Raw genomic sequence first — 22,599 nt, forward strand, 5'->3', positions numbered from 1 at the left:
AGCCACCACTTCACACTTTATAGACTGGCTAAAATGAAAAAGATTGACAATATCAAGTACTGACAAGGATGTGGCGCAACTGTAACTCTCAGACATTGCTGCTGGTAATATATATATATATATATATAGCTTCCACAGAAATAACCTAATTGTGTCTCCCTAAAAATGTTTATAAAAAGGCAGTAAAAATTTTTAAAATTGGCAATGAAAACCTGAAAAATACATTTGCTTCATTTATTTTATTTTCTACAAGTTTGATACTTTTTTTTTTTTTTTTGAGACAGGGTCTCACTCTTTTACCCAGGATGGAGTGCAGTGGCGTGATCTCGGCTCAAGTGATCTTCCCACCTCAGCCTACTGAGTAGCTGGGACCACAGGCATGTACCACCATGCCCAGCTAGTTTTTGTACTTTTAATAGAGATGGGGTTTCACCATGCTGCCCAGGCTAGTCTCGAACTCCTGAGCTCAAGCAATCTGCCCACCTTGGCCTCCCAAAGTGCTGGGATTACAGGCGTGAGCCACCACGCACGTTTGACACTTTTTAAACCCACTAAATTGCTGAGTAACTAACAGTCCGTTGCCACTTCAAAAACCAGTTCATTGATGAAAATAATGTGTCCTTACAAGAAGCTTCAGGGAACTTTTCACTGAATCTGTGGGATCCACCAGAAATGAAAAGGCAGAATTCAAGTACCCTGCCTCAGCTCAGCATCCTTATGTCCTCCCTCTCCTCCAAGGCCCTGAATCTACCTGGGGAAGAGCATGGCAGTTGCAGACAACCCCTGCATCCCTCCTCGGAATCAGGACCCTTGGTATCACTGCCTCCAGGAACAGCAGCAAGACCAGGCAAGACCAAGGTCAAGCTCTTTCTGCCGCCTACCTGTGGTTTCTGGCATCTGTTAACAGTTTTTGTTATTATTAGTAGGATGTCTATACCACAAATGATTTGGTTACAGATTCAAAAACAGCCATTTGGTAGAAAATGACCACTGATGAGTCTCCCAGGAAAGAAGAATTACAGAAAGCTTCCTTTTCATTTTAATTTTTCTCTAGGCCCCTTGGTCTATCTTAAATGGTGAAAGAACATGACCATTCAAAAAAGAGAAAGGGCATCAAAGTCTGAGGACAAAGACTGTCATGAGGAAAGGAGCTGAAAGACACAGGGGCTACAGCTACAACTGACTTTGCGAATAATTAACCAAGAAATGAAGAAGTGGTTTGGATGAGAAACTGCTGTATCTCACTGAGGAAAAAACAAAAAAGTGAGAAACACAAATTTATCGCATCCTGGACAGGTCAAGCATACACACAGCGTGAACACGGCTCAGAACCAAACTCAGCCTCTTTAGCGCCCGAGAAAAACATCTAACTCATAGTACATCCATGGCAGTTTACTGAGAAGATTAATTTTTGCTAAAATTGAGAACTTTTTGACAACCAAATGATGGGGCTGGAATTAGTTAGGTGAGAGATGTTGGCGGCCTTTAAAAATTAAATAAAGAGGCCAGGCGCAGCGGTTCATGCCTATAATCCCAGCACTTTGGGAGGCTGAGGCAGGAGGATCACTTGAGCCCAAGAATTGGAGGCAGCAGTGAGTTATGATCACAACATCACACTCCAGCCTGGGTGACAAAGAGATCCCATCTCAAAAAAAAAAAGAAAAGAAAGAATGAAAAAAAGAAAGCAACTTTAAAGAAGAAAACCAGTGGCCAGGCACAGTGGCACACACCTGCAATCCCAGCACTTTGGGAGGCTGGAGTGGGCAGATGGCTTAAGCTCAGGAGCTCAAGACCAGCCTGGGCAACATGGCAAAACCCCATCTCTACAAAAAATACAAAAATTAGCCAGACGTGGCTGTAGTCCCAGCTACTCAGGAGGCTGAGGCGGCAGGATCACCTGAGCCCGGAAGTTGAGGCTGCAGTGAGCCATGATCGTGCCACTGTACTCCAGCCTGGGCGACATCAAGCAAGACCCTGCCTCAAAAAATAAAAAATAAAAAAATTTAAAAAAAGAAGAGACAAATCACTTCAGCAAAATGGTACTAGTCCCACACTTAGCGCTGGTCACTGCCCTTCAAGCCAGAGACTTTCACCGTAACCTTGTTATCACGGCCGGACTCCCTCTCTTCTAATGTCTATAAATCTTGGCATCCAAGCTGCTTTGGCTCCACATGTCAGCTATTAGCAGTGGTATTTTTCCTGACAACTAACTAGTAACACTGAGGGAAAGAAATGAAATTTTATACCATTAATTACAATTAGTTATTTTTTAGAGGGGACATGGCGCTGCCTGGAAATCAAAGGGACATGCTTTTCACCACGTTTGCCACTGAGATGAGAAATGTGGTGGAAATGGGATCCACACGTGGGGTTTATTTACACCCAACTTAATCCATGATACTTCCTGTGCTAGAAGATTCTCTCCACATAGCTGGTGCTGAGGAAGCCCTCCAGGCCAGGCAGACCCCTAGAGAGCCCCGCTCAGTCCAGCCTGAAGTGGTGGCCGTGCATCCCTCACCTTTCATCTTGGTTGTGTAAAACCCAACAGCCGCTCCACGTCTCCATAGGATTTTAGCTTGTTCCTTCACAGAGTGAGGTAGAAAAAACATGTCATCATCATCCAAATTTCTCTCCAGTCTTCCAAAAATAATGGCGTTTAGAATGAAAAGCACAATCCTTTCCCCAAATGACTGAACCTTTGAAGAAAAAAAAAAAAAAAGAAAGAAAAAGAACAACAACAGTCAAGTGAGACAAGAGAGGAAAATCATATGCAATAAATTCTGCGCTTGGATGTGACCCACACGTTGGGGCCAGGTGTGAGTTCCTCCATCGAAGACTCATTTTGTGCTCAAAGAGCCAAAACGTGAATCATGGCATCTCACAGAGGCTTCCACACCACTGACCTTTCGCACCATGCGGCCTCCAGGAGCAGAGAACGCTGCCAGGGGCAGCCCCTGGTCCCCAGGGCCATGGACCAGGAATGTGAGACGACAAAGCACAATCCATCACATGGTAACAAAACAGGAAATTAACACTGGGGGGCTGGGGCAACTCATTTCAACTGACTTGCTGGATGTGTCCTGAAATAAACCCAATCTGCCATTTTCATGACAGCAGGCCCTGGAATTCTGGCTGTCAGAAGGAGGGTAAATGATGTGGGAGATCAATTGCTACACCAAAAGCAATGATCTGTTTCAATGGCTTGTGACAGATTTAGAGCACACACTGGTGTCCTAATCCCAGAGAATTACAGGGACTCAGGGCATACCCCGTTCTAAGGCTGTAAAATAGAACCATCTCTTGCCTGTAGCAAAGTTATCACAAGCAAGGAAATTATATTGTGGTCAAAGTCAGGCCCACACAGTTAGAAGCTTTCCCCTTCGCAAGTCAAAATGACTTCACACTCCTGCCTGTTAAAATGCTCTGCATTTGTGTAGCCCACGGATGGCAAATAGGTGGCAGAAACCAAGGTCTCCCCCCCCGGATTCAGAGCAGACCTATCTGTCCAGCTAAGCGTGGACACGGTCTCAGAAGCCTCCTTAATGCAGCCCTTCAGACAGTCACGAGCAACTGCTAACATGTGGCACGAGGTGAAACCAATCAGCTATTTACGAAGTGACAACGCTGTTGTATTGGAATTTACTCTGCAACACTGCTAGGTGACAGCCTCTGCGTGCGTGTTTGTCACTTTATCCTATGCATTACCTCCAGATCAACAAGGCCACTAACTGGTCCATGACATCCACCTACATGCTACCATTTGATTCTCACCACCTGCTGGGGAGGTCTTGGTTCATAGGTGGGGAAATTGAAGCTCAAAGAGGGTGATTACATGTATTGATTTCCCTGCCTCATTTCAAAGAGGATTTGAGACAGCTGGGCGAGGGGTCTGTCAGAGGCACGCACAAAACAACAGGCTGGGGCTTTCCAGTCCAGCCAGCGGTTTCGTTCTTCATCTTCATCCATTAGAAATGAGATTTGGGGAAAGGGGATAATACAAATATTAATACTTCGTTTTATATTTAATACTTGACCCTTGGATTATCATCGTCATCATTTGTGGTTTGTGGGTTGTTACCCTGGATTTGCTGGGAGATCTTCAGCAACTCACAACCTCTTTGAGTCTTGGTTTCCCCCTCCAGTCAAGGGAGAAGATCCTTCATGTGGTCTCTAAAATACTTGCATGTTTTTCAAATGCTCTGATAATAAAAATAAGGCAGCTTGCAGCAAATGGCACGAACTGTTCAGTGCCAATAAACTCACGAATTGGCCAGAATGTAAAATATTTCACCTTCATCTGGAGCTAAGTCTTAAATGAGAAAAAGATTAGTGAAAACCACACTAGCTTGGCTCTGAGAAGCCATCACATTTTGTATCTCAGACAGCGGCAGCCAAATCAAGTTCAGACGTTAAGAATAACTAGCTAGTCACAAAACCAGATTGGTGTCGTGGGGGAGGTTATATTTTTCAACTTATAAAACCAAAAAGTTCAGAAGAAAGCCAGAAGACAAAAGCAGATTGCATCTGGCAGAAGGGAAATATCCAATCAAAAACTGGCAGGAGAAAAAGGAGGAGAAAGAAAATGTACTTAATTTGTCCAATTTCATTATTGGGGAGGAAAACGTGTGACATGTGATTTTGACTCAGAAATGTTTCTGAAAACACAAAACTAAGTTCCAGTTCACATCCCTCATTAGGACCACTAATTAAGTTAACAGGAAAAACATTAAGAAATCTTGTGGGGTGTTTTTGGTAATTTGTGAAGAAGAGCTGGCTAGGAAACAAAACGTAATTAAAAGAAAAAGAAAAAAAGTCAGGACCTAAAGTTCTACAAACAGAGGAGAAATATTCCTATGTACAACTGGGGTAGGATAGATCTTTACAACATGGTTCATTAAGTGGAAATAACACCCAAGTTTCTTTCTGTTCATAATATAGGCCACATTGTCAGAAAATGTGGGGGTTTTCTCATTTACACTTAGAAGAAGAGATGACAAATGAAGGAAGTAACAACTCTTGCTCTGAAAAAATTATTTAAGGAGCCATTCACATCCTTCATAGCATTCAGAACAGTCAGTCATTAAGTGGCCACCTGGCCCACCTGCAGCACCAGAGCTGGGGCAGCAACGCAAACCAAGATGCCAAGCACCACACTGGGTACATCATGCTCACTTGCTGAATCTCAGGCCATCTCTAATGTGCTGGAAGAAAAACCTTTTCAAAATAATATCTACTGAGTCGATTAAAACGAGACCTAAAAAAGACAACTCATAGAATGGGAAAAAAAATTGCAAATCATATATGCGATAAGGATTATGCATATGAAAAACTCTGCACATGAAACCCTGCATATGAAAAACTCTCAATAGTTCATATGCATTGGGTTTCAAAAAACCCAATAGTAAAAAGTCAAATAACCCAATTAAAAAGTGGGCCAAGGATCCTCATAAACATTTTCCCAAAGAGGATCTAGAGATGGCCAATAAGCACATGAAAAGATGTTCACCATCCTTAGCCATCATGGAAATGCAAATTAAAACCACAGTGAGATTCTACTTCACACCTACTAGGATGGAGAACATTAAAAAGACAATAACAAGTGCTGGTGAGGATATGGAGTGACTGAAACCCTCAGACACTGCTGTTGAGAGTGCAGAATGGTGCAGCTGCTGGGGAAGGCAGTTGGACAGTTCCTCAATATATGAAACATAGAGTTACCACATGACCAGCAATTCCACTCCTAGATATATACTCAAGAGAACTGAAAATATGTATCCTCACAAAAATTTCCATACAAATGCTTATAGAAGTATTATTAATCATAGTCAAAAAGTGGATACAACTCAAATGTCCATCAACTGAAAAATGGATAAACGAAATGTGGTATATCCATACAATGGACTATTATTCACCTCAAAAAGGAATGAAGTACTGATTCATGCTACAATGGATGAACTCTGAAAAGATTAAGCCAAGTTACAGAGGCTGTTTACAAAAGACCACCTGTAGTATGATTCCATGTATAGGAAATATCTAGAATAGGCAAATCCATAGAGACAAAAAGCAGATTATGGTTTCCAGGGACTGGGGAAAGACAGGAATGAGGAGTGATGCTAGTGGGTAGAAAGCTTCTTTTTAAAATGATGAAAATGTTCTGGAATTAGTGGTGATTGATATACAATGTTGTGAATATATTAAAAGTCACTGCATTGTACACTTTAAAAGAATGAAGCTTATGATATGTGAATTCTATCTTAATGAAGCTTTTGTTTAGAAAAAAATCAAGAACTAATTTTTTTAATTGCTCAGCAGGAAAAAAAATAAAAATAGAATAAAACCTGGATTAACAACTTGGAAACATTACCTGAGACCCCTTATAGGGATTATCTAATTTCAGAACCTTCGAGGTATTTGTTGTATAGATGAGGACATCAAGGCTGAGTCACACAGCCAGTAAGTGATGTAGCTGGATACAAACTTCCATCTCCTTGACATCAGGCTGGAGATCTTTGAAGTGTTGTGCCTGGGACTATTTCCCCTCTCTGTTTGTAGAACTTTAGGTCTTGACGTTTTTTCTTCATCTTTTAATTGTATTTTGTTTCTTAGCCATTCTCCATACTGAACCTGAAAGAATACTGATATTTCATTCATTATTTACAGGGCTCTATGAAGGGAACCGAATGGCATTCCAGACAACTGTAAACAAGATCACACATTTCAAGACTGCAGGGAAGCATCATCCTTCTTCCCACCTATGGAATTAAGATAAATATACCAATTAAATGAAAATGGGTGAATGTGAGGCACACAGTCCAAACTCTCAGTTGGGTACTGGCTTCCTCCTTAGCCTCTGCCCCAGCCAAAGTTCAGCCAAGAGGATGCCACCTAGACCTCTGAGAAGCTCCTGTGGCTCCTGCCTTCACACCTGCCATCCCAGGTCTCTGCTTTACAACTGCTCAACAGAGGCACAGCTCTTCAAAGATCACAAGGTCTGATGTCAAGGAGACAGATGTTTGTACCCAGCTAAATCATTTACTGGCTGTGTGACTCAGCTTCAATGTGTTCATCTGCAAAACAAATGCCTTGAAGGTTCTGACATTAGATAATCCCTATAGAGTCTCAGGTAACATACAAGATAATATCTGCTACAATTCTAACTCATGCAAAGAGCAAATAAACGTTACCTGAATGTGCTAAGCAGAAGTTTCCCATTCAACAGAGATATGGTGTATATTAAAGTTTTAAAACTTAGACATGAGGAGCCACTCAGGAAAGTAAAATAGACTTATCAGTAGCCACATATCTGTTATACATGGCACTGAGTGCTGTTTTCCTTGCTAGCAGGGTGTTATAGATTGAATTGTCACCCCCAAAAAGCTGTTGACGTCCTAACCCCCACTTGTGTGAATGTGACCTTATTTGGAAATAGAGTCTGCTGGTCAATCAACATGAGGGGATTCAGGTGGTCTCTAATCCAATATGACTGGTGTCCTTATAAAAAAGGAGGATTTTGACAGAGACGGACACACATATAGAAAACAATGTGGAAATACAAGGAGAAGGTCATCTACAAGCCAAGAAACCCCTGAGGCTACTAGAAGCTAGGAGGGAAGCCAGGAACAGATTCTCATTTACAGCCCTCAAAAGAAAACAACCCTGTTGATTGCCTGATTTCAGACTTTCCAGCCTCCAGAGCTGTCAGACAATACATTTCTGTTTTGTGGTACTCTGTGGTACTAGGAAATGAAGACATGGCTAGACTGCTTTAAATTATCAAATTATCAAGTAAGCACTGTGACTTTTAAAACTTCTTTTACAACATTCATTTAAAATTGCATCAACTCACCTTCATCAACCCTTCTCTCGCAGGATCAGAGGTTCTTAGTGCATCTTCCTCCGTGGACCACCAGGATTCCTTTATGTAAACAGCCACAACTAGAGAGAAAGCCAAAAGAGGATGATACGCACACAGCAAACTGGCCAACAGAGGGGCAGCTTCAAAGCACAGAGCCACTGACAAGGTGCAAAGGGAAGATGATTTGTGGGGAAAGCAGGTGATATTTTTAGAGCTGAATTTCCTGACCAGGAAAGAGTGACCACTCTCACATGAAGGGGGCTTCACAGATGTTTCAAAGGTGGCCTGTTGTTGATGCCAAAACAGGATATATCCCAATGTTTGGGGACACAATGGGATACACACCAATATTGACAAATCCAATGGGTAAGAATTACTTTTTTTTGAGTCAGAGTCTTGCTCTGTCACCCAGGCTAGAGTGCAATGGTACAATCTCAGCTCACTGCAAGCTCTGCCTCTCAGGTTCAAGTGATTCTCCTGCCTCAGCCTCCCAAGTAGATGAGACTACAGGCGTGAGCCACCACACCCTGCTAATCATTGTATTTTTTGTAGAAACAGAGTTTCGCCATGTTGGCCAGGTTGGTCTCAAACTCCTGACCTCAAGTAATCCGCCCGCCTCGGCCTCTCAAAGTGCTGGGATTACAGGCATGAGCCACCGTGCCCGGCCAACTCTTTTCACGTTAAAAACACTTATCAAAGTCCAACCATGTGTCACAGCCCAGAATTTCCCCAATTTAGTAAAATTCAACATGGGCTAAGCGCATTAAACAAACTGATTTAATACCTGTGTATTCAGCATCACCTTGGCCCTGGGCTTGGTGCTGCCTTCTTTTACATGAGTTTCTTTCATTCTCACCATGAAACTGTTACCAGCATCTTTCTAAGGAGGAGGCTGAAGGTCTGAGAGGTGAAATGACTTGCAGGCAATCAGCTAGAAGAGGCTGAGGTGGGGTTCAGCCCTGGGCCACCAGACTCCTAAGTCAGTGCTCCTTCTAAGAGGCTGGAGATGGGTCTGGTGTTAAGAATGGGGTGAATCACATGGGATGGAGGGGGTGTCTTTGGATGAGAAGGTCCCTGGGCTAAGATCTACAGGAGAAGGGTAGGGAAATCCTCCCCTCCTCCCCCCACCCTTACCCCAGGCATCTCCAAGTCCTGCTGACTCTGCCTCAGAAGCATCCCCGGAACCATTCCAAGTGTAGACATGGGTCCCACTGCTCAGCAGGGGAGACCGGGATATGACTCCAACTTCACCAAGCCCCACATTCCTCATCGGAGTTGCCCAAACCGATCACCCCAGGTGGCTGCGAAGTTCCCACGAGGATCGGGACTGAAATGCCCAGCACAGGGCCTGGCACACGGGAAGTGCTCAGTGTCTACTAATCAATGAGTTGGTTTCTCCTCTTCCTTTCATGCTGGCATCACCATGTCCCATCAGTTCCTCCTGCTGCCTCATAACAAAATCTGTCCTCTTGGTTCCAGCCCCAGATCTCAGCTGGGTGAGGCCACCACCATCTCCACTGACGGCTGAGACAGCCCATCGCCCGGTTCCCACCTCAGTCTCCCCTGCCAATCCATCCCTACTGCGTGGTCGCTCTAAATCCGACCATGGTCTCTGCCCCTTGTCTCAACTCAGCAACTTTCCTTTCCTTTCTTAAAAATTACATTTTTTTCTTTTTAAAGTTTTTTCCTTTTTAATTTTTTTCTATTTTTAATTTTTGTGGGCACACAGTAAATGTATATATTTATGAGATACCTGAGATGTTTTGATACAGGCATGCAATGCGTAATAATGGAGTATCCAACAGGGCACTTACGTCTGTAATCCCAGCGCTCTGGAAGGCAGAGGTGGGCAGATTGTTTGAACCCAGGAGTTCAAGACCAGCCTGGGCAACATGGCAAAACCCCATCTCTGTGAAAAATACAAAGTAATTAGCTGGGTGTGGTAACACATGCCTGTCATCCCAAATACTTGAGAGGCTGAGGCTGGAGGATCACTTGAGTCCTAGAGGTCAAGGCTGCAGTGAGTCATGGTTGTACCACTGCACTCCGGCCTGGGCGACAAAGTGAGACTGTGTCTCAACAAAAAAAGGAAAGACAAAAAATGGTGTATCTGTCCCCTCAAGCATTACATCCTTTGTGTCACAAACAATCTGATTCTACTCTTTTAGTTATTTTAAAATGTATAAGAATCACATTTTAAACACCAAAGTTACTTTGGTTGTTTTCTGGTGTCTTTTTTATACCCCTTTGATCATCATTTTTATATCTGCTTCTGAAGCCCAGTATTTGAGCCTGAGGGTTCCAGAATCCACAGAATTATAAAAGAGGCCTCTTCCCAGTCAAACCTTTTTAGATGGAGATTTGGAGGAAAGTGTGAACACGGAGTAGAAAACAAAAGCATTTGAACATTTCACATAAGCCTCGAGATTTTAAAACAAATGTTGTGGACCACTTGGGGTCAGCTGCCACAGCCTTTCTCCCTGTCCTCTCTGCTACTAAAGGAACTTTAGTAGAAAACTCTGTGAAGACCAAGCTACAGTGGTGTGATGGTTCATAATGAGTGTCAACTTGATTGGATTGAGGGATACAGAGTATTAATCCCCGGTGTGCCTGTATGGGTGTTGCCAAAAAAGTTTAACATTTGGGTCGGGGGCTGGGGAAGGCAGATTCACCCTTAATCTGGTGGGCACAATCTAATCAGTTTCCACCAAATATAAAGCAGGCAGAAAAACATGAAAGGGAGAGATGGACCTAGCCTCCCAGCCTACATCTTTCTCCCATGCTGGATGCTTTCTGCCCTCGAACGTCGGACTCCAAGTTCTTCAGCTTCGGGACTCGGACTGCTTCTCCTTGCTCCTCAGCTTGCAGAAAGCCTATTGTGGGACCTTGTGGTTATGTAAGTTAATACTTAATAAACTCCCCTTTATACATATATATAATACTTAATAAATTCCCCTTTATGTATATATATAAAATTCTTAATGAACTCATATATATATATATCCTATATATATATCCTATATATATATATATCCTATATATATATCCTATATATATATATATGCCCTATATATATCCTGTTAGTTCTGTCCCTCTAAGAGAACCCTGACTAGGCCAGGCGCGGTGGCTCACACCTGTAATCCCAGTCCTTTGGGAGGCCAAGGCGGGTGGATCACAAGCTCAGGAGATCGAAACCATCCTGGCTAACACAGTGAAACCCTGTCTCTACTAAAAATACAAAAAATTAGCTGAGTGTGGTGGTGGGTGCCTGTAGTCCCAGCTACTCGGGAGGCTGAGGCAGGAGAATGGTGTGAACCTGGGAGGCGGAGCTTGCAGTGAGCGGAGATCGCGCCACTGCACTCCAGCCTGGGTGACAGAGCAAGACTCCATCTCAAAAAAATAAAAACTAAAAAAGAGAACCCTGACTAATACAAGTGGCATTAGTCAGGTATTAAACATTAACTCTGCATAGCCAGCCCCTCCTCCCTAGAGACCAACAGCATCTAACCCACCTTGTCAGTTTCATATGGGTGAATTATATCATCTCTGACAATGGTTCCAAAATTGATAGAGCCAGCTGGGAGCAAAGAGCCAATCAAATGTTTGACATCTGCCTTCATTTATTCAACTCAATTCACTTCCAAAATGGCACCTACTAGAACTTCCAGGAGCTTTATCAGCTATAAGGATTATTTTCCTGCTTAATAAGGTGAATCAATAAAAGCTGTTGAATTTACTAATATGCTGTATTGCTGTAATACAGATGTTCAATTTGCTAATACAGTTTCAAACAAGAAATGTGTTATGATTCGGTGTTTATGTGGTACCTTGCAAGTTTCACAGTGCACTGCAGACCAGTAACTAGTCACACAAGTTGTCACAAATAAGACTGAACTGTTGTTGTTTTTTTTCAAAACTCATCTTAAACTGCTACACATAACAATGAAACTGAAGTCCAATCACATGTAACAGTTAAAAACAAACTGCCCTCAAAACCAACTCCTGAAAAATAGAATCAGCCTTCTGGAGAACAGTAGCTTTTGATCAGTGAAGTATAATACCTCGTCCAGAGAACACAGGAGGGAGACATGGTGGCACGGCCCTTGGAGAGAGGCAATCCCTAGCTCAGCAAGGACAAATGACGGCTCCTGGGGTGCTGACAGGTGCCACAGAGCCAGCCTCAGGGCATCACTGCTGAGACCCTGGAGCCAGCAACCTCCAAAGGTTAGAAAATGAAAGTCACAACATCCTTGTTTTTAAAAAGGAAAAATATGGTCCTGATCAATCATTTCCTCCACCTAAGGACTGAGAAGAGCCTGGACACCTGCAGAGAGAGATGTGCCATGCTGAGAGCCATCGGAAGGGCATTGTGAAGAGCCAGCCTCACCACGCCAATTCAATTTCCTGTCCCTGAGTGGCAAGTGACATGGACCACAAGGAAGATGTCAGTAATGGATTTTATTCTATGACACTCCAAGGTCTCCAAAAGAAGTTAAGACAGTGAGGTCCCTAAGGCTAATTCCTAGAGGCCTGGATTCACCCGAGGCTACGCATGATCCGCTGAATTCAACTCTCCATGGCTGAGTTCTCCACGGTGTGATGGGTGCTGTCCTGGGCCCTGAGAGCTGATGATTAAGCCTCCATCCTTGCCTCTTGGAGTTGGGAGCCCACCGAGAACGAGAGAGCTAAATAAGCTATTCCAGTACAGGGCAGGGAGTGATCGGTACTGGAATCGAGTTTCACGAGGACCTAGAGGAGGAGGTCGACTCTGCCGAGGGGAATTGGGAAAGCATTCCCAGAAACTCCACCAGCTCTGCATCACTGGGTGAGGTTTCAACAGACAGAGACGGTGGGGAAGGCTGATGCAGGCAACCCGGGAGCAGAGGCACAGCGCCCTGTAAGTCCCAGGCCATGTTCAGGGCATCCCAAGTGGCAGGGGTAGCTAGGCAAGATCTAAATACGGAGGAGACTGGGCTGCAAACACCATCTCAGCAAAACATTGGCTTCATTCACTCAGAAGTCACTAGCCGACATCAGCGCCAATGGGGAGTAACATGACTCAAGGCATTTTAGAAACAGCTCTACACACCGTCCATGATATAGGAAAAGGAATTGGAACCTCAGAGCCAGACAGGGCCCAAATTCTGGCATCTCCAGTTACTAGTTGCATGACCTAAACCCATCCCCTCCCCAGCTTTGATTCACCCTCTTGTCAAATGGAGATCACATCCTCTTCTATTGTTATAAAGCAAGGTAGGCGAAAGAGTTCACCTCACCAAACCGCTTTTCCTTAGGTGTCTGAAGCATTCCAGTAATTTCTAGAAAGTTCCTCCACCTGCTTCAAACATTGCTCTGGGATTACAATGAAGTATGAAAAGGCTGTGTAATATTTTCATTGTCAACAAGACAATGGAAAGTGTTCTGTAACACTCCGTTTCTCCCTGGGAGATCCCCGTCCAAACCATCTTTCTGCTCTGGTTTGCACAGAAATGTCTGTCTTTCACAGCTTGAGATGTGCCCATCCAGTGAGTATTTACTTTTCACACCACATTTCCTCATGACTATCCCCTTTTCTATCAGGCAGTTAAGCTGACCACAGCTTTCCTCGCTCTGCCCTCCCAACATAGTGGGCACGCATCAGTGCCGAATTCAGACACATAACAGGACCTCTGACAAGATTTTTTAAACTTTGTGTCTTGCCTAAGACTTCTTAAAGAAGCCAAACCTTTTTATCTGATTTTTTAAATCTATAAGTAAGCAAAACAATCCTTTTGAAAAAGTTAGCATGACTTTTTCACAGTACAGGTCAGAGAGACCTGGTCGTCACCTGTTACCTTGGATGGATGGGCTATGGCAACTAAGAGTGAGTGGTGCCTTCAGAAGGATTTTGAGGCCGCAGCCAAATTCAGCAAGGAGGAATCTACTTAAGGAATTAAACTATATACCCTGGCTTAAGAAACTTACAATTTAAAGGAAGACACAGAATCGAGTCAAATCAGACCCAGGCTGTGTGGTATGATGTAGTAGGAACGTCCAGCAGGGACTGGTGGAGCGCGAAGTTGAGCTTGCAGTCCCTCTCCACCTGCCTCAGCACAGAGATCAGCAGGAGGTACCAAAGCAGTGCACAGATCCTCCAGAGGTCACAAGTCTGTGGCACGTGTTGCTTATCCAACCCACATGTAGAGCAGCTATAATGTGCAAAAGACATATTACATCCAATCAAGGAATCAAACCAGACCCTGGCTTAAGAAACTTACAGTTTAGAGGAAGACACAGAATAGAGTCAAATGAGACCCAGGCTATGTGCTGTGGGAGAGCCAGAAGGGAGAAGAAGGTCATTTGGACTGAGGGATGAGACAGTCTCCAATGGCAACTGACCTAACCAGGTGGGAAGAATGAGTCAGGCCAAAGTAAGGGGAGAAGGCCATGCCAGGTGAGGGAGGTGACAGAGATGTAGAGATGTGACAGGCAAGGACAGGAACTGCAGCATGCCAGAGCCACCAGCATTCAGAGTGGTGAGAAGGCAGGAGGAGGCCCGTCAGGAAGGCTATGAGGGCCAAACTTTGGACAGCTACTATGCTTCAGAAAAGGATAGGAACATGATCCAGTTACTGCTTTAAAATAATAACACTGACCACCACAGCACTCATCAAGCACCTGGTGCAATGCCAAGGGCACACGCAGTATCTCATTTTTTTTGCCTTTATTATTTTTAATTGACACTTTATAATTGCACATATTTATGGGGTACATGAAATATTTTGATACATATACACAACATGTAATGATCAAATCAGGGTAATTAACATACTTATCACCTCAAACATTTATTCCTTCTTTGTGTTAGAGACATTCAAAATCCATTCTTCTAGCTATTTGAAAACATAGAATAAATTGTTGCTAACTGGAGTCACCCTGCAGTGCTATGGAACCCTAGAACGTTATTTTTCCTATTGACCTGCACTTTGCATCCATTCGCTAGGCCCTCCCTTTCATCCCCCAACAGCCTTCCCTGCATGTAGTAACCACTATTCTACTCGCTACTTGTATGAGCTCAACTACTTTAGCTTCTACATATGAGTGAGAACATGTGGTACTTATCCTTCTGTTTTGGCTTTTTTCACATTTTGACATAACGTCCTCCAAGCTCATCTATGTTGCTGCAAATTACAGAATTTTGTTCTTTTTTATGTCTAAATAGTATTCCATTGCATATACATTGTCTTTATCCATTCATCTGCTGATAGACACTTAAGTCGATTCCATATCTTAGCCATTGTGAATGCTACAGTAAATATGGGAGTGCAGATATTTCTTCAACATACTGATTTTATTTCCTTTGGATATATACCCAGAAGTGGGATTGCTGGACCATATAGTAGTTCTATTTTTAGATTTTTGAAGAGCCCCCATACTGTTCTCCATAATGGCTGTACTACTTTACATTCTCATCAACAGCATACAAACATTCCCCTTTCTCCACAACCTCATAGCATATGTTATTTTTTGTCTTTTTCATAATAACCATTCTTACTGGGGTGAGGTGATAGCTCACTGTGGCTTTGATTTGCATTTCACTGATGCTTTGTCGTGTTGAGCATTTTTTCGTATATCTATTGGCCATTTGTATGTCTTCTTTTAAGAGATTTGTATTCAGCTCATTTGCCCATTTTTTAATTGGATTATTTGGTTTTTTTGCTGTTGAATTATTTGAGCCCCTTGTATATTCTGGATGTTAATCTCTTGTCGGATGAATAGTTTCCAAATATTTTATTTGATTCTGCAAGTTGTCTCTTCATTCTGTTGTTTATTTTTCTGTGCAGAAGATTTTTAGTTCAATATAATCTCACTTGCCTTATTTTGATTGTTTCCTGTGCTTTTGAGATCTTCTCCATAAAATATCTGCTCAGAGCAATGTCCTGAAGCATTTCCTCTATGCTGTCTTCTACTATTAATAGTTTCATAGTTCCAGGTCTTAAATTTAAGTTTTTAATCTATTTTGAGTTGAATTTTGTATATGGTGACAAATAGGGGGACTAGTTTCATTCTTCCGCATATAAATATCCAGTTGTCCGAGCACCATTTACTAAAGAGACTGTCCTTTCCCCCAATGAATGTTCTTGGTACATTTTTCAAAAATTAACTGTCTGTAAGTATATCAGTTTATTTCTGGGTTCTCTATTCTGTTCCATTGGTCTACATGTCTGCTTTTATGCCAGTACCACGTTGTTTGGGTTACTACACCTTTGTAGTATATAATGAAGTCCAGTAGTTTGATGCCTCCAGCTTTGTTCTTTTTGCTCAGTATTGCTTTGGCTATTCGAAGTCATTAGTAGTTCCAAATTAATTTTAGATTTTTTTTCTATTTCTGTGAAGAATGCCATTGGTATTTTGATAAGAAGTACACTGAATCTATAGATTGCTTTTGGTAGTATGGTCATTTTCACAATATTAATTTATCCAACTTGTGCACAGAGAATGTCTATTTTTTGTGTATCCTCTTCAATTTTTTCATCAGTATTTTATATTTTCCCTTGTGGAGGTCTTTGACCTCCTTGGTTAAATTTATTCCTAGTTTGTGTGTGTGTCTGTATGTGTGTGTGTGTCTGTTGTAAATGGATTTCCTTTCTTGATTTCTTTTTCCACTAGTTTGTCGTGGATGTATTGAAATACTACTGATTTTTTATGTTGATTTTTGTATCCTGCAACTTTACTGAATTGGTTTATCAGTTCTAAGGGCTTTTTTGGTGAAGCTTTCATGGTTTTCTATATATAAGATCATGCTATCTGCAAACAGGCACAATTTGACTTCCTCCTTTCCAACTTAGATGACCTTTCTTTCTTTCTTTTGAATAGTTGCTATAGCTAGGTCTTCTAGTACCATGTTGAATAAAAGTGTTAAAAGAGGGCATCTTTATCTTACTCCAGATCTTAGAGGTAAAGCTTTCAAATTTTCCACGTTCAGTATGACGTTGGTTAGGGGTTTGTCATATATGGGCTTTATTGTGTTGAGGTAGGTTCCTATTATACCTAACTTGAGAGCTTTATCATGACACAATGTTGAATTTTGTCCAATACTTCTTCTGTGTCTATTGAGGTGCTAATATGGTTTTTATCCTTGATTCCACTGATGTATCACATTTATTGATTTGCATATGTTGAACCGTCTTTGCATCCGGGAGATAAATCCTACTTGATCATGGTGAACAACAATTTAATGCATTGTTGAATTGGTTTGCTAATATTTTGTTGAGAACATGTGCAATTATGTTCATCAAGGATATTGGCCTATAGTTTCCCTTTTTTGTTGTTGTTGTGTCTTTGACTAGTTATGATATCAGGGTAATTCTGATCTCATAGAATGAGTTTGGAAAAATTTCCTCCTCTTTAATTTTCTGAAAGAGCTTGAGAAGAATTTGTATTAGTTATTCCTTAAATGTTTGGTAGAATTCAGCAGTGAAGCCATCAGGTCCTGGGCTCTTCTTTGGTGACAGACTTTTTATTACTGATTCAATCTCATTACTCACCTATCAATAATAACTTTGATAGGTCTCTTTAAGTTTTCTCTTTCTTATTTGGTTCAATCTTGGTAGGTTCTATGTGTCCAGAAATATATATATATTGCTGCTAGCTTTTCAAATTTGTTGTAAAGTTGTTTGTAATATTCTCTAATGATCTTGTGTATTTCTGTGGTATCAACTGTAATTGTCTCTTTTCATTTCTGATTTTATTTATTTGGATATTTTTTTCTTGGTTTTTTATTTTTTTATTTTTTTATTTTTTGAGATGGAGTCTCGCTCTGTCGCCCAGGCTGGAGTGCAGTGGCGCGATCTCGGCTCACTGCAAGCTCCGCCTCCCAGGTTCACGCCATTCTCCTGCCTCAGCCTCCCGAGTAGCTGGGACCACAGGTGCCCGCCACCACGCCCGGCTAATTTTTTTGTATTTTTAGTAGACATGGGGTTTCACTGTGTTATCCAGGATGGTCTCAATCTCCTAACCTCGTGATCCGCCCGTCTTGGCCTCCCAAAGTGCTGAGATTACAGGCGTGAGCCACCGCGCCTGGCCTTTTTGTCTTGTTTATCTGTTAAAAAAAAAAAAAAAAAAAAAAAAACTAACTTATTTGTTGATCTTTTATATTTTACTTAGTCTCAATTTATTTTATTTCTGCTCTACTCTTTATTATTTCTTTTCTCCTACTTATTTTGAGTTTGTTTTGTTCTTGCTTTTCTAGTTCCTTGAGATGCATTGTTAGGTTATTTGAAATATTTTTACTTTTTTGATGTAGGTGTTTATTGCTATAAACTTCCCTCTTAGAACTGCTTTTGCTATCTCCCAAAGGTTTTGGTATGTTGTGTTTCTATTTTCATTTGTTTCAATAAACTTTAAAATTTCCTTCATAGTTTCTTCATTGACTCCTTGGTCATTTGAGAGCATGATGCTTAATTTCCATGTATTTATACTATTTCTAATGTACCTCTTGCTATTAATTTCCAGTTTTATTCCACTGCGGTCAGAAAAGATACTTGATATGATTTCAATTCTTTTAAATTTGTTTAGACTTTTTTTGTGGCCTAACGTGTGGTCTATCCTGGAGAATGTTCCATGTGCTGATGAAAAGAATGTGTATTCTGCAGCTGTTGGATGAAATATTCTATAAATGTCTGCTAAGTCTATTTGGTCTAAAGTGCAATTTAAATCTAATGTTTCTTTGTTGATTTTCCGTCTAAATGATCTGTCCAGTGCTGACAGTTTGGTGTTGAAGCACCCACCTATTATTGTATTATAGCATATATCTCCCTTTAGATCTAACAATATTTGCTTCATATATCTGGGTGTTCTGGTGTTGGATGAATATAGATTTATTATTTTTATATCCTATTGCTGAAGTAACCAATTTATCATTATATTATGACTTTCTTAATATCTTTTTACCATTTTTAAAAGTCTATTTAATCTTCGCATAGCTATTCCTGCTTGCTTTTGGTTTCTGTTTGCATGAAATATCTTTTTTCATCTCTTCAGTTTCAGTCTATATGTGTCTTTACAGGTAAAGTGAGTTTCTTGTGGGTACCATATAGTGGAGTCATGTTTTTTATCCATTAAGCCAGTCTATATCTTTTACATGGAGAATTTAATCTGCTTACATTCAAGATTATTATGGATAGGTGAGGACTTATTCCTGTCATTTTGTTAATTGTTTCCTGGTTGTTTTGTATGTAATTTGTTCCTTTCTTCCTCTCTTACTGTTTATAATTGTAGTTTGATGGTTTCCCATAGTGATAAGATTTTATTCTTTTGCCTTTCTCTTTTGTGAATCTGTTCTCCCAGTGAGTTTTATATTTTTGTGTGTTTTCATGATAGTGATTATCATCTTTTTGCCTCCAGATATAGGACTCCTTGGGCCTTTTTTGTAATGTCAATCTAGTGGTGACATTGCAAAGTTTTTCTTGTCTGGGAAAGACTCACTTTTTGCTTGTCCAGAAAAGACTTTATTTCTCCCTTATTTCTGAAGCATTCTTGATGACAATTTTTTTTTCTTGCAGCATTTTGAATACATTATTCCATTCTCTCCTGGCCTATAAGGTTTCTGTGGAGAAATCTGCTGTTAGCCTAATGAGAATTCCATCACATATGACTTGACACTTTTCTCTTGCTGTTTTTGGAATTATCTCTTTGTCTTTGACTTTTGATAATCTGACTATAATATGCCTCAGGGAGGGACTTTTGCGGCTGAATCTATCTGAGGATCTTTGTGCTTTCTAAATCTGGATGTTCATATCTCTCCCCAGACTTGGGAACTTTAGGTTTTCTATGCCTTTTCCCTTCTCTTTTCCCAGAATTCTCATAATATGAATATTTGCTCTCTTACTTATGTGTCATAAGTCTTGTAGGATTTCATCACTCTTTTTCATTCTTATATCCTTTTTTTCCTCTGACTGAATAATTTCAAATGACTTATCTTCAAGTTCAGAGATTTCTTCTTCTGCTTGATCAAGGCTGCTGTTGACGCTCTCTGTCATATTTTTTATTTCATTCACTAAATTCTTCAGTGGTAATATTTATGTTTGGTCCTTTTTAATGATTCCTATCTCTGTTGAATTTCTCATTCATATTGTGAATTGTTTTCCTTATTTTGTTGAATTATATTGTATTTTATTTTATCTTTTTTAGTTTCCTTAAGATCATTATTTTGAATTCCCTTTCTGGTAACTCATTAATTTCCCTTTCACTGGTTTCTGTTACTATAGAGTTATTGTGTTCCTTTGGTGATATCAAATTTCCTTGCTTTTCCACATGTCTTATGTTCCTATGTCAATGTCTATGCATCTGATGGAAGAATCACCTCTTTCAAGCTTTCTAGAGTAGATTTTGTAGACAAAGTCTTTCACTTGCAGTTGCATTTTAATGCACCAGTTGGGAAGGGTGTCGTGACTCTTCCCAGATAGGCACGATATTATAGTCTCCATGCAGGTTCTTTATTTGTGCACAACATCAGGAATAACTGTGGGTGCCACAGTGGCCTAGGCTATAGAAGTTTGTGACAGCAGCAGCAGAGGAGTAGGTTGCTAATGTCCTCAGTGTCAAGGGATTTGGGGGTCCTCCTAGGCTCATCTTCCCTACAGTGTGGAGACTCAGCCAAGGGGATCCCTCCTGATGTCAGGTCTGACATGACCTACAAGTAGCTGCAGTGGTGCTAGGTTCCAGATTCAGGTGTTTAAAGCAACTGTGGAGCCAACATCCTAGGCTCAGGGTCTCACGAACCTATTTGGGTACTCGGGTCTTGGGATACAGGTTCACTTTCTGTGGCAGAGTTGGTTGAAGGTTGCCCACAAAGCCAGGATCTGTGAGTCTGAGGCATCTTCTAGGAGCTCTGGCCCACAAGGTTGCATTGTAGCTGTGATTCCTACCCACAGGAGTTAGGGCACAGAACTGGCCCAACTCCAGGGAAGAAGAGGTGCTCTAAGGTTTGGGCCTGGGGAGCAAGGTACAGCTGCAATTTGGGAACCTCAGCCAACAGAGTTCAGAGGCAACTTGGGTCCCACAGGATAAAGCACCATGCAGTAGTGACTCTAGACACTGGGATGGTGAGCCTCACCAGTATTCCAGACTTTATGAGACCAGGTGCAGAAGCAACAAGTACCCCAGGAGGCAGCAAAGCTGTAACTCCACTCCCCAAGGAGAAGGCTGTCTCAGCAGCTCAGACTCTAGGAATCTAGTTCAGCTTCAGGAAAGCAGGATACTAGAGTTATTTGGCCAGTAAAAAAGGGTGTCTGAGCTCAGTCACTGCTCTGTTTCCCTGGGACATGGGATACTACATCAGCTCAGCCCTGGGATGTGTAGCTGCTCAGCTCAGCAAATGCTCTAATTCCCCACAGGGCAATGTACCACTTCAGCTTAGGTCTGGGGGGTGTGACTGTTCTGGGTGCCCAGGCACTGTTTCCCTGGGATGCAGGGCATCATCTCAGCTTAGGTATAGGATGTGTGACCACTCTGGATAACAAAGATATCATTTCCTGATGTAGGGTGCTGCTTCAAATTAGGCACTTGTAGGCATGGCTGCTCTGGGCAGCCAAGGTACTATTTTCCCAGGAAGCAGGATACTGCTTAAGCTCCAGCCCAAGGAGGTGGAGCTGGTGGTAGGTGGAGCCACTTCACCTCTACTTGGCCCCATGGGGATGGGTGTAACAGCTGCTGGCAACTTCGCTTGGGGATGTCAGGCCATCAGGCTGGGGTGGTTCTGTGGCAGCTTAACCTCAGAGATGAAGGGAAGCTGTGGCTACTCAACCCCAGAGCCAGGCATACCCAAGCCATCTTTCCAATTCCAAAATAAGAGAACGCAGTAGCCATGCAAGGCATAGGGGCAGGGCACAATAGTGGCTCCTACCCTGCGGGGAGCATAGCTGTGTAGACTCCAGGCAGACCTTTCAGCTGGGCTTAGTGCCTGTGAGGGCTGCGGGAGATCCCAGCAGTGATGTCTGTAGGTGTGATGGGGTGAGGTCCAAGGTGGTAATGGGGTTTTCTGGGATCCTCTTGCTTACTTCCTTACCATAGGAAAAAGCTCCTCCTGGTTCCCAGATTATCCCAGTTGGGAAACGAAGTGGTGGAAGCCCATCATTCCATTCTCTATGTGGCCATCCCGAGTTTCTGTGCTCACCAGGGTTTCTCTTAAACCTCTGATACACTTTGGCACTCTCTCTCTCAGTTATTTTCATTAACAGGTAGTTGTTTATTTGTTGTTCTGGTTGTCTTTGTAGGGGGTCAAGCACTAGGGGCTTTTAGTCAGCTATCTTGCTGAATTCACACCAAGTTCTCCAGTATCTCATTTACTGGTTACTATAGCTAATTCCATTTTTCAGGTGAGGCTCGGAGGGTTAAGAAACCTGCTCAAGGGCTGGGCATGGTGGCTCACGCCTGTAATCCCAGCACTCTGGGAGGCCAAGGCAGGCAGATCACTTGAGGTCGGGAGTTTGAAACCAGCCTAACCAACATGGTGAAAGCCCGTCTCTACTAACAATACACAAATTAGCCAGGCATGGTGGCGGGTGCCTGAAATTCTAGCTACTCGGGTGGCTGAGGCATGAGAATCACTTGAACCCGGGAGGTGGAGGTTACAGTGAGCTGAGATCGTGCCACTGCACTCCAGCCTGGGTAACAGAGCAAGACTCCACCTCAAAAAAAAAAAAAGAAAAAAAGAAAAAGAAACCTGTTCAAGGTTGTGTGCCTAGAAATAGCAGCTCTGGAAT

General features: G+C 42.1%; 1 protein-coding gene across 1 annotated transcript in view; it reads right to left on the reverse strand.

The window, feature by feature from the left end:
- LOC129013909 (protein FAM169BP) overlaps window positions 1-22,599 on the reverse strand; it is an 82,624-nt gene that overhangs the window by 40,003 nt on the left and 20,022 nt on the right. Inside the window, exons 4-5 of the mRNA XM_063652358.1 lie at window positions 7,847-7,935; window positions 2,519-2,732 (exon numbers count right to left, since the gene is read on the reverse strand). Of these exons, the coding sequence (XP_063508428.1) occupies window positions 2,519-2,732; window positions 7,847-7,935 (303 nt within the window). The remainder of the gene's footprint in view (window positions 1-2,518; window positions 2,733-7,846; window positions 7,936-22,599) is intronic.

This window comes from Pongo pygmaeus, chromosome 16 (assembly GCF_028885625.2).
Source record: "Pongo pygmaeus isolate AG05252 chromosome 16, NHGRI_mPonPyg2-v2.0_pri, whole genome shotgun sequence".
Classification (NCBI taxonomy): Eukaryota; Metazoa; Chordata; class Mammalia; order Primates; family Hominidae; genus Pongo; species Pongo pygmaeus.